Source organism: Leptodactylus fuscus, chromosome 5, assembly GCF_031893055.1.
Source record: "Leptodactylus fuscus isolate aLepFus1 chromosome 5, aLepFus1.hap2, whole genome shotgun sequence".
NCBI classification, from domain to species: Eukaryota; Metazoa; Chordata; class Amphibia; order Anura; family Leptodactylidae; genus Leptodactylus; species Leptodactylus fuscus.
In genome coordinates, this window is record NC_134269.1 from 113,749,651 (window position 1) to 113,762,302 (window position 12,652).

Consider the following 12,652-nt stretch of genomic DNA (forward strand, 5'->3'; position numbering starts at 1 on the left):
AGAAAAAAATCCAACGTCACTGCTGTCAGTGGAACAACACCTATTAACAGATGCTAAGAACTTGAATTGGTGGAGGTGGTAAAAGGCCCTCTTTAATTACTACTCACTAAACCCATACAAGCATTGTATATAGCGTTATTCCTTCAACTTTATAAATAAATTAGTAACTGTGTGTTGCCATTTCCTTTGTCAGGGAACAATCTTACACTGGCAGCATTGATTGAAATGATTTGTTATAGTTTGCGGGAACACAACCCTAAACTGATAACACCATGGGCATAACTGAAAGGTGGTGCAGCAGTAGTAATTGTTACTGGTCTTTCAACCATGTGGGGGCTCCAAAGATCGCTCTGCCACATAAAATATACTGTTATTCTAAATGGCACATGGTAGATAGGGACCCTATTGCAGATTTTGCATTAGGACCCAGGAATTTCAAGTTATACCTATGGGTATCACCCAGCTCTCAATGTATTCCATACATCTCTAGGATGAATAACAGAGGAATGCATAGTTTTACATAAAAATGATCCAGACTTTCATAGGGAATACAGTTATTTACACAAACCGTAGAGGGAAGCTTGAAGAGGTGGAAAATCTCATTAAGGTTAAATCATTGAGAATATACAGCAATATACAGTAGTACATAATGTTTGCAGCAACTTATTGTTTACATACATCTTTTGATATAAATGCTCACAGTACCAATTGAGGTTCCCCTTCTTAGACACACTTATTCACTGGAGCTAGTTTTATAGGAGGCCTATTAACTAGAGCTGGGTGAAGCTTTCAGGATTTATTTTGTTTCTGGTTTGTGTGATTCGGTTCCAGGATTTGTTTCAAGTCAAGCAAGTTTGGTACAACCACACCTTAAACTGGCTTAAAATCGAGTGTATAACACTGTCAGGGATCCTAGAAACTTACCTATCCAATTTCTAACCCTCTAAGGCAAACACAACCAAAGTTATGTCAAGGTGAAAGTGACATTATTATACTCTGAGGTCTCTTCAGAACACAAATTATAATAGATGGAGGCCCAGGGAAGGAGTAAAAAATTTCAAAAAACATTCATACTGTCCTTCCTTTATCTCTTTGGGGCCTTCTCATAGCATACAGTATTCTCTCGCAGTCTCCTTGATCACATCATGTGCCCAGGCTCACTGCTAAGTCCTGTGATTGGGCCTCATTGGTGACTTGGGCACCTGAGCATCATTATACTTGGAATGCCCATGTAACCATTGCTGGGCCAATCACAGGCCTCAGCGGTTACCCATGGCACATGATGTCACCAGGAACGTCAAGGTGAGTATGAATGTTTTTTTATTAAATATAAATATAATAAGAATATTGGGCACACCAAGCCTCATGATGTCATGACTAGAGATGAGCGTACACTAAAATGTTCGAGGTTCGAAATTCGATTCAAACAGCCGCTCACTGTTCGAGTGTTCGAACGGGTTTCGAACCCCATTATAGTCTATGGGGAACATATACTCGTTAAGGGGGAAACCCAAATCCGTGTCTGGAGGGTCACCAAGTCCACTATCACACCCCAGGAAATGATACCATCACCATGGAATGACACTGGGACAGCAGGGGAAGCATGTCTGGGGGCATAAAAGTCACTTTATTTAATGGAAATCCCTGTCAGCTTGCGATTTTCGCAAACTAACTTTTTCCTATAGGAATGCATTGGACAGCGCTGATTGGCCAGAGTACGGAATTCGACCAATCAGCGCTGGCTCTGCTGGAGGAGGCGGAGTCTAAGATCGCTCCACACCAGTCTCCATTCAGGTCACTCCATTCAGGTCCGACCTTAGACTCCGCCTCCTCCAGCAGAGCCAGCGCTGATTGGCCGAAGGCTGGCCAATGCATTCCTACATCTGATGCTGGTCAGCCCATCTGATATAGCAGAGCCGAGTGTGCACACTCGGCTCTGCTACATCAGATGTAGCAGAGCCGAGTGTGCTGGTCAGCCCATCTGATATAGCAGAGCCGAGTGTGCACACTCGGCTCTGCTACATCAGATGTAGCAGAGCCGAGTGTGCCGGTCAGCCCATCTGATATAGCAGAGCCGAGTGTGCACACTCGGCTCTGCTACATCAGATGTAGCAGAGCCGAGTGTGCCAGTCAGCCCATCTGATATAGCAGAGCCGAGTGCGCACACTCGGCTCTGCTATATCAGATTGGCTGACCGGCACACTCGGCTCTGCTACATCTGATGTAGCAGAGCCGAGTGTGCACACTCGGCTCTGCTATATCAGATGGGCTGACCGGCATCAGATGTAGGAATGCATTGGCCAGCCTTCGGCCAATCAGCGCTGGCTCTGCCGGAGGAGGCGGAGTCTAAGGTTGGACCTGAATGGAGACTGGTGTGGAGCGATCTTAGACTCCGCCTCCTCCAGCAGAGCCAGCGCTGATTGGTCGAATTCCGTACTCTGGCCAATCAGCGCTGGCCAATGCATTCCTATGGATTCCTATATCCACACTCAGCTCTGCTACATCTGATGTAGCAGACCCGAGTGTGCACACTCTGCTCTGCTATATCAGATGGGCTGACCGGCACACTCGGCTCTGCTACATCTGATGTAGGAGAGCCGAGTGTGCACACTCGGCTCTGCTATATCAGATGGGCTGACCGGCACACTCGGCTCTGCTACATCTGATGTAGCAGAGCCGAGTGTGCACACTCTGCTCTGCTATATCAGATGGGCTGACCGGCACACGGTGTAGTTGAGCAGAACTGGCTCAGCACTGCTACCAATAGGAATGCATTGGCCAGCCTTCGGCCAATCAGCACTGGCTCTACCGGAGGAGGCGGAATCTAAGGTCGGACCTGAATGGAGACTGGTGTGGAGCGATCTTAGACTCCGCCTCCTCCAGCAGAGCCAGCGCTGATTGGTCGAGTTCTGTACTCTGGCCAATCAGCGCTGGCCAATGCATTCCTATTGGAAAAAGTTTGTCACAAAAATCACAATTACACACCCGATAGTGCCCCAAAAAGTTATTTTTAATAACATTCCTACCTAAATAAAGGTTATCCCTAGCTATCCCTGCCTGTACAGTTATCCCTGTCTCTTAGTCACAAAGTTCACATTCTCATATGACCCGGATTTGAAATCCACTATTCGTCTAAAATGGAGGTCACCTGATTTCGGCAACCAATTACTTTTTCCGATTTTTTTCGATGCCTCTGGTGTCGTAGTTCCTGTCCCACCTCCCCTGCGCTGTTATTGGTGCAAAAAAAGCGCCAGGGAAGGTGGGAGGGGAATCAAATTTTTTTGGAGTTTGCCACGTGATGTTCGATTCGAATCGAACACATCGAATAGCCTGATATCTTAGAACACTGTTCGCTCATCTCTAGTCATGACACTCGATGCAACCAAATATCACTGTTAGCCCAATCAGAAGCCTCAACAGTGATCCCTGGCACATGACGTCACTAGCAGATCACTAGATACTGCATAGAGTCTCAAAAGAGGAGAAGAGTAAGGGAAGGTGAATATGATTTTTTTTTTCGCCTCCCCAGTCTGCAATGCGACAATTTGTTTCATCCAGGATAAATCTCAACGTGTTCAGTTTTATAAAAAAAAAAAAATGAACAGTTTGGAATATTTGTGTCACACCCAACTCTGTACAAGTCAGTTCGCCTATCCCTACAATTAACCAATTGTTTTTGGCTGGAGACAGTAGTATTTGGAGGCATCTCTTTCAGTTAATCGGAGAAATTACAAACTCCATAGAGATTTCCTAAAATCTGTGCAAGCTACATTATGTATTATGTAGCTATTATATATATTATTCAAGACATGATAAGAAATTCAACTTTCTTTACCACTTCAGCCTATAGGCGTAGGTATTCCTATCATAAATTTGAGGAAGAAAAGACCAGGTTATCAGGTAAAATGGAATGTCAATGAATAGCTGAAAACAACTAACCCAGAAGGCTGTATACTGTACTGTTGTAAGCATGTGTTTATGGTTTCTATACTGTAGCAGCTGAAATCTATTTAGAAAGCTTTAACAAAATGCTTAATAAAGAAGCTTTATGAGTGTCTGGGTAAACACATTGTATGTTTGGCACAAGCTGTGCTTTAGAATGTATTTAATAGTTAGTGTTACAGGAGCAAGTAAGAAAAGTAGAATTTTAAAAATGTGACAAATATTTATGGGTAATGACAGCTGGTAATACAGCTCTCAGGTATTCTACTCAGACAATAGTACTATAGTAATATATAACACACTCAAGGTGTGGTTAAAGGGGTTTTCCGTGCAAACTTTTTTTTTTTTTTTTTTTTTTAAATGTCTGTTAGTACTATTAATGGGTTCATAAGTGCACCAAAAAAACGTTTAGTAGTGTTTTCAGTGATTTCTGTGTTTCTCTGGGAGCTCCCAGCATCTTCTGCATTGTTTATATGTAGCTTCCTGTGTAGCTTCCACACTAGCTCCCTATTACCTCAGTCCCCCATCCCGGTCTCTCTAGCTATCCCGCCTACTAGTAGCCCACCAACCCCATCATATTTGCCTCTTTTTATTCCAGACTTCCTCCTGTGAGATGACTCCTGCCTCTTTTCTGACTGCCAGCATGTGCAGTACTTATGGTGCTGCACTTGTTCTACACAGTAGAGGTAGATTTTTGGTTACAGAGCAGCGCTCAGTCTATTGAGGGCACCAGCAGTCAAAAAAAGAGGGAGGAGCCTTCCTGCAGGAGGAAGTCTGGAAGGAATAGATGTAAGTATAATAATGTGGATGGGGGGAGTAGAAGTTACGTTCCATTTCTGAAAACAGGGAAACGGATCGTCACTGGTAGCCAAAAATGTGTCTGTGGGGGTCACATGACCACCCCAGGGATATGGATAAATATTCATTTTTGATAAATTATGTAATTTAGAAAGTAGGTGGGAGAGGGTGTTTAGATTAGTGTAGGAATTAGCTTTTACCTTGGATAACCCCTTTAAATAATATAAATAGATGGATCAACATATTGAAACATGCTGGGGCAGGTTTATGAAAATTGTCTTTGCTGACAGTAGCAGCATTGCTTTCATATTTCACAAGCACTATTAGAAAGGAAAGCTGTGATTAGTTGCTATGGGCAAGCCTACAAGCATGAAACTTGGTCCATGTGTTGGCCAGATTTACTGACCTGCACCCTATGCCAGGAGAGGGGCTCTTAGCATTATAGTTATCTAAGCTGCTAGAAGTCATTGCCTCCCAACAAAAAACTGTCTAGTCCTATAATTGATACAGGACAGTATGATACTGGAAGCGCGAGACTCCTATCCCTCATATAGGTAACTATAGAGAGTCCCTCTCCCAGCATACTGTTCGTGCTGTTATATCTGGCCAATACACGGTTACATTCTGTTGTGAGAATGCAGGTTTTAACAGTTTTTTTAAAAGACATTTTCATTAATCTGCTTTATTGTTTAAATTGTTTACTTTTTATTAGTGATTCCTAAAGTAATATTTTGATAGAATTTCATCAGTCACTGAGTGGTTTTTTTTTTTTTTTTTTTTTCTTTAGCTTAGAAAGCTTTCTAGTAGTCACAGCAAAAATTAACTATAAAAAGCATCAGTCGTTCTGGACAACCCAGTATGTTCCTGCATTACATACATAAATCTTTGGTTTTAGAGGGAAATATGAAATGCTTTATTTCCCTTGCATTGGCCCTGCAGAGAAGCTGAACCTAGCTATTTGGTGTTTGACACAGTTGTCAGCTGTTTAAAAATTGACATTGCCTATATGTGTCTGTTGTTAATACAGTGTTACCTCTTCTAAATATCTACTGTACTATGTACCATATATGCTTTTTATTCTATGATATTTTTTTGGTTAATACCAAAGTATAGTTTTATCTGCCTTGTTTCTACATCAATGTACACACAAAGTCTTTTTTTTTGTTGTTGTTGTTGTCAGGGATTGTATTTATGCATGTGTTTTTGTTGTATCTGCACATGGATTCTTTTTCAGTTGAACTTGCACTATTAAATATTATGCAAATAAATAATGTTTTTAAGTTACGTTTGCCCTGAGTGTGATGGGGTAAATTTATTACTCCCTGTACATCAGTTTTGTGACACAGAGTAATGATGTTATGATGCATATTTGACACAAAGCTCATTCTTCACCATGTATGCTACATTGTGCGAATGTGAGTAGAGTGGAGAGGGCAGGAGCTGGAAAGCCTTAGCCCAACTTATTATAGAATTTGAAAATGAATAATTATTTAATTTAGTAAAAATATTTAGAGTCAGTGTACGCAGAGTTCTATTGGGAAGCTTTTTTTTGGAGGCTGATTTTGAAGCGGATTCAGCGTCAAAATCAGCGCCAAAAAACTCAGTGTGCACTGACCCTTAGGGTACATTCACACGGAGGAAAATGGTGCTGAATTTGGTGTGTAATTCGTGTCAGATTCAGCGCTAAAAACGGAACCCATTGAAGTCAATGGGAGGCTTTGCGCGCTGAATCTGATGCGTACTCTACACCAAATTCAGTGCCATTTTTCTGAAAGGGTGCACCTTAGGCTATTTTGCAGCCGTGATTTTGCCGCGGCTGCAAAATAGCGCCGCGTGTACGGTTGAAAACAATGGGAGCGTATACGGCCCGCAAATCCTCCCGCGGCGTCTACGTACCAAATGACGAGCCAGAATACTCCGTGTGAACCCGGCCTTAGAGTCCTCATTTTAAGTAAACATCCATTCTATCAGGCTATACAAAATAATTACTTAGTCATTAAAGTGAATTTCCACACTACAGATTTGTTCCAGAAATTTCTGTGAAAATGTGTTCCATTGCACAGCATGTCCCTGGTTTTCTGCAAGTCACATGCACATAAATGAAACAGTAACAGAAATTTTGTCAACAAGTTAACTGTTGACATTCAAGTGTAAATTTACCCTAATAGTTCCTTATATATTGCATGGAATATTTTGTTTCAAAACTTACTTATTTTATATTATTTCATAGTTTGCCTGTTTACCATCTACCTGTTTTATTTAGCATGTCATTTAGGAGTTTGATTTAAACAAAATAAAAAAATATTTCACTGCAAGTCATCTTTATTTCCTTTATTTTCATATAAGCCATTATAAAATAGTGCATTTCTTATATTATTTTCTTCTTTCTTCTGCCCTTTTTGGTTGGAATGGAAAAATGTCTATTCTGCATTGGCATTGCATGCTGCTTGGTCTGGTCCTTCTGTTCATTATCCACTGCATGTAAGAAACTGTCTTTTCTTTTGGATTTTGATTATTTTGGATTTGTATTTATTATTTGTATCTATAATTTTATTTCTGAAAAAAGAAGAGGATTCGGAATCTGAAACTAGTAATTGTCTTTTATTCTGTTAAAATACTGTGCATTACATTTGTAGTAGAGCGTAAAAGGGGGCCTTTGACTTTTTAAAATAACTTCATCAAGATAACCCATAATAACACATAGACTTAAAATGGCAACTATGTGAATAGCACTTTCTCTCATTCCCAAACTATCTACATCTACATCTAGCCATCTTTCATGTATGGACCCATTTATTTCCATGGGCCCATACACAACTGCAATTTTTACGGCCGTGTGTACTTATTCAAGGACTGTAAATTATGAAGCATGTCCTATCTTTGGCCGCATTTGTGGAAAAGACTATTGTAGGGAATCATACAAGTCCCTGATCATACAAATCTTTGATCCATGATTGCGCATGAGATGTGGGAGTGTTTGTTGTGGATTTCATATCAGTATTTGCAGACAGTAAAAACCACTTTGGTCATGTGCAAGAGGCCTAAGAATCATCATTGTTTTTTATTTGCTAAGTAATGTTATGTGTGAAGTGTTATAGATCTTAGCCATGTCTCATTAGATATGTTTTCCATCTATATAATATGTTGCTGAAAATGGTTATTGCTTCATAGCGCAACAAATCCAAAGGGGTAAGTTACACTTTGAGTTTAGTGTAGTTTAGGATTTTCTATAGAATAAGATAGTTTCATTCAGGCACGGCTGTTGCTTTATTGTCTTTATTCTTTATCTTAGAACCCAAAATCACAGGAACCTGTAACACTTGACTTCCTGGATGCAGAACTTGAAAATGAACACAAAGTAGAGGTAAATTATTGTTGTTATGATATCCTAAGCTTCCTTTAAAATCAGAAGTTCTTTGTGTATCATGTGTATTCATTTCTTTTAGCTCATACAATAATATATTTGTATAATATAAGATATAAATTAGACAGGCCCTGTAAGTCTCTGTTCACATATGCATGAAAAGTTATGTTTGAAGTCTCTATTGCAGATCTCATCATATTTCAGGGGAAATATACTCAGTTATGCTATAAAAAGATATATATATGGCTGCTTACATCAATAGTATCTAACATTTAACTGTATTTTTCTTTTTAGATACGTAATAAAATGATAGATGGAGAAAATGGGGAACGGACCTTTCATACTTTAGTCAAGTCTCAAGATGAGGTAAGAAAGAATCCTTCAAAATATAAACAATGTAAAAAGACAAATTGTTAGCATAATTGTTAATGACTTTTAATATCTGCTATGTAATATTGAAAAACTAAAGCAGCTTGTAATGTAAGCCCCATGAAGCATAAAAAAATAATTGATTGTTTCAAATTCATTCAATCATACATTGTAAAAAATATTTAAAACGTAATTGAATTAATTACACTTAACAATATTAAACTAATACACCCTCCTCTATAAAGTGCAAACAATCATATAAAACATGCTGTTGACCTTCAAGATTTCCTTTTACACAATATCTGATGTAAAGTAATAACATGAACTGCAGCTTTTGTGAATATAAATATAGCTTAAAGAGGACCTTTCACCTCCTGGGGCACATGTGGTTTGATAGACCACTAGAAAGCAGAGAGTGCACTAAATTCAGCTTTCACATTCTGCCAGTCAGTCAGGAACGCCCTTCCTCACAGCAACACCTGTTGCGCGGCAAGAGTTCCGCCCTGTCTAAGCCCTGGTCTACAATGGGATTATTCAACTAGTGTAGTGGACTAGTTTTTGGTTTTTGTAAACCAGTTGGAAAGGTAGTAATCCATTTAATAAGATGGACTGTGTTCACTTCAATCTGTTCCTTATAACTACTTGTTGCACACTGCCTTGTATACCTGAAGTGAATCATTGTTAAGTTGCATACACACCTGATTTTTTGGTGCAGTTATTTCTGCCACACACATAAGTGCCTATAACAAAATTAACTATAGCTTATATACTTTTGTCATTATTGCTCAAAAAAATGCATAAAAAATTGCATGTAGGAATTTATCCTTAGAGAAAGAGCTGTTTGGGATAAATACAATCAATGTTGTATATATACAGTGTAGAGCAAGCGTTTTAAGATGGTGCCCGCTCAGGAGCTATTAGACCCTCCACAACTGCAGAGTCTCTGTTGTTTTACACATCAGAGACCTGGTGGCAGTGTCCACAATTAGACATCTTTGATTGCCGGCACTTATCCCACCATAGCACCTTAGTATTCCCCATATACATAACTATTTTTAAATTTGTAGATAATAAAAAGTTAAACATTTTTGCAAATATAAGTAATTAAACATTTTGCAGAGTTTTAAAGATTTTCTCTAAATCTCTAGTGGTCACAGCTTTGTTGTCTTGATCGGTTGCCAGTGGATACGACCATGAATGCAGGGACTTTCTATGGTCTGGGACTTGTCAGGAACCCAGCCATGATTTTCTTATTGTAGCAGGGTCATCAGAGAGGGGCACTACATGTATGAGAAGATAACCTGGCCACAATAAGGAAATCATGGTTGATTTTCTTTCTAAGGTAATAAAATCAACTATGATTTCCTTATTGTGGCCAGGATATTATTAAGCTGACATTTTTTTTTTTTTTTTTTTTTTTTTTTATTGTTCGTTTTTGCCTGGACAACTCCTTTAACAGATTAAAGGCAATAAATTAGTATTTGCTAAAAAGTATTTGCTAAAATAAAATGAATTAAATAATTTCTTTTACTTCCTTACAGAGGTATATTGATAAGGCCAACAGGACATACACTTGGGGGCCAGTGAATGGCACAGACTATAGGTATTTATATTTAAACTTTCTTATGATTGTGATCCGCATGCAGCTGGTCTAATATAATTATTGCATTTATTTTCATGCAATGATGTGCCTTGTCCCAATGCAAAAATTGTTCAGGAATATGATGAAGAGCTCATTTGACCCTCAAGCTGCATCATTCCAAGATTTTGACTTTTTTTTTAGCCATTCTGTCGTAGATTTGATGAATGATAGTGACAAACAATTTTAATGCACTTTTCTCACATAGACTGAAGGTGCAGGGGGCATACAGGCACTCATCCCTAACACCTGCAAAGGAAGACAATTTACCTGTCAGTGTATTTTTTGGTATATGGAAGGAACCTGTACAAACGTGGGGAGAACATACAAACTCCAAGTTTCCCTTGGTTGGAGTCAAACCCCATGCACACATTGCAGAAAAATACATGTAGAGAAAATGCTGTGATTTCCAAAATCAGTGTGGTTTTGGAAATCGCAGCATGTCAATTATACCTACAGAAATGCCAGCAGTTTCCTTATAGGTATACCTGAAGCAGAAAGTCCACAGAGGAAAGCTCTGCAGCCCTTCTGTGAAAAGCGCTGCATGAAAAACCGCAATGTGTTACCACCATGCGTTTCCTGCAGAGTTTTTTCACTGTGGTCCTCTACGTGGGGCCTTAGCCTTAAACCTGAATTAAGCCAGAGCCACTATCTGGAAAAAACTCCCTGAATTGCCCTCTGCATTTTTGCCTAGTTTTTCTGTGTAATTTGTTAATTGCTATTGTTCATCTGAGGTTTTATTTACCTAGTTTTTAACCACTTCCGGACCACCCATAGACTATATACATCCGGGAAGTGGTTGCCTTGTTCTACCTGTACGTCCAGTCAGAACACAGCAGCTGCACGGAGATCGTGCAGCTGCTTTCAATGGGAGCTGGCTGTAACTTCAGCCGGAGCTCCCAGAGAGAAGACAGGGAAGATTTATTACCTCCCTTGCCTTCTCGATCGCTGTGTATACAGCGCTCAATGAGCGCTGTATACACAGCTATGGACACTGCCATAATTCAGCCGCCCTCTGACCTGGCGGACACATGATCTGCTGGGAGCAGAGTCTTGCAAAAGCTGCTGGGTTCTACAGGACCCCAGATCAGCTCAGTAAGCTGTATATACAGCGTGCAGGAGGCTGGATTTCTCCTGCAACTGGGGTTAAATGTAGCAACCTCAGTTATAGGAGAAATCAGCCTCAAGTACAAAAAAATAAGTGATCAGATGTCCCCAAAGGTCTCTTATCACCTTATGGGGACACAATCTGAAAATAATATAAAATAAAAATATAATAAAAAAGTTTTTTAAAAAAATGTAAATAAAATAATAATAAAAAATAAATAATACGCTAATAAAACGCTATTATTAAAGGTTATAGCCCCACCCCCGGCGACACCATACAAAATAAAAATTACCGTAATGGAGAGGAAAAACTATATTATAAAGTTTTTCAGTGACACTTTGTGTTATTAAATTAAAAAAAATAAATTAATTGAAAACCAGACACAATTTCCCTCCTATTTGTTTATATTTTCCTGGATATAAAAAAAAATTAAAACACATTTGAAAATAAAAATAACATAAAAATAAAGCCGTATGTGTCCCCGAAAAAGACGCAAAAATTAGTTGACTGAGACATACGAGAAAAATTTTACAGACCTCAAAACCGCACATACAAAATAAACATAAAATGTGTCTGGTCCTGGACCACAAATTGGCCAGGTACTGAAGTGGTTAATTCATTCTTAGGATCAGTTTTTTTTATTATGCAGAACACATGTTTGTGTTTTTTTCTTTATGTTCTAATATGTAAAGCCACAGAATTCAAAGATTCAATTCTGTTTTTCTCATGTCTATACGTCTTAACAGGAAAGGTATTCTAAATGTACTGCTTGTACATTCTAACCATTTTATAGCCACCTAAATGCCTAACTCCACATTCACGTGGCCAAGCTTCACCCATGAAACTCATTCTTTGTATTTGTGTATTTACCTGCCTGAACATCACACTAATAGTCCCATGGAGGGCCTACATGCGACATACTGTCCTATATTATCATTATGGGAAAGTATGTTGCTGGAAGGCAGGGACTCCTAGCAGCATAGATAACATAGATAACCCCCCTCCTGGCATCATGTTCAGGCCAATAACTCCAGCAAACACTTGGGCAGAAATTCACAGGTGAAACTTTTTCATGTGAATACGGGGTAAATTATATGGATATAATAAATGTGGCATAAAATATTACTATAAACACAAGAATTATGGATATTTCATAAGATAGCAGGTGTACTCTGTCACTGGTTCCATAAAGCTATGTTTTATTGAAATGCGGTGACATGGTGAGAAATAATGGAATACTTCTGTTGAAAAAAGCATTTCTGCTACTTGATTTAGTTAACTTAAATATCTCCACCTGTGCACAGAGGGGAACGGATTTAATGAACCCATACAAGATGTTTGACTCTGAACAGATGCAATCTGACATTTTCCAATAGCTTCTGAATCCAATTCTAATTTGCAAACTTCTAGATCCATACTTCAACAGGTCAGA

General features: G+C 39.1%; 1 protein-coding gene across 7 annotated transcripts in view; it reads left to right on the forward strand.

The window, feature by feature from the left end:
• CACNA2D1 (calcium voltage-gated channel auxiliary subunit alpha2delta 1) overlaps positions 1 to 12,652 on the forward strand; it is a 561,607-nt gene that overhangs the window by 487,952 nt on the left and 61,003 nt on the right. For 3 of the 7 annotated variants that reach the window (XM_075274041.1, XM_075274040.1, XM_075274043.1), the window contains exons 19-22: positions 3,844 to 3,900; positions 8,033 to 8,104; positions 8,399 to 8,470; positions 10,015 to 10,076. In XM_075274041.1, coding sequence (XP_075130142.1) covers positions 3,844 to 3,900; positions 8,033 to 8,104; positions 8,399 to 8,470; positions 10,015 to 10,076 — 263 coding nt within the window. Of the gene's footprint in view, positions 1 to 3,843; positions 3,901 to 7,306; positions 7,331 to 7,911; positions 7,930 to 8,032; positions 8,105 to 8,398; positions 8,471 to 10,014; positions 10,077 to 12,652 lie in introns of all 7 variants that reach the window. The other 4 variants (XM_075274045.1, XM_075274047.1, XM_075274042.1 and 1 more) reach the window with 3 other exon arrangements.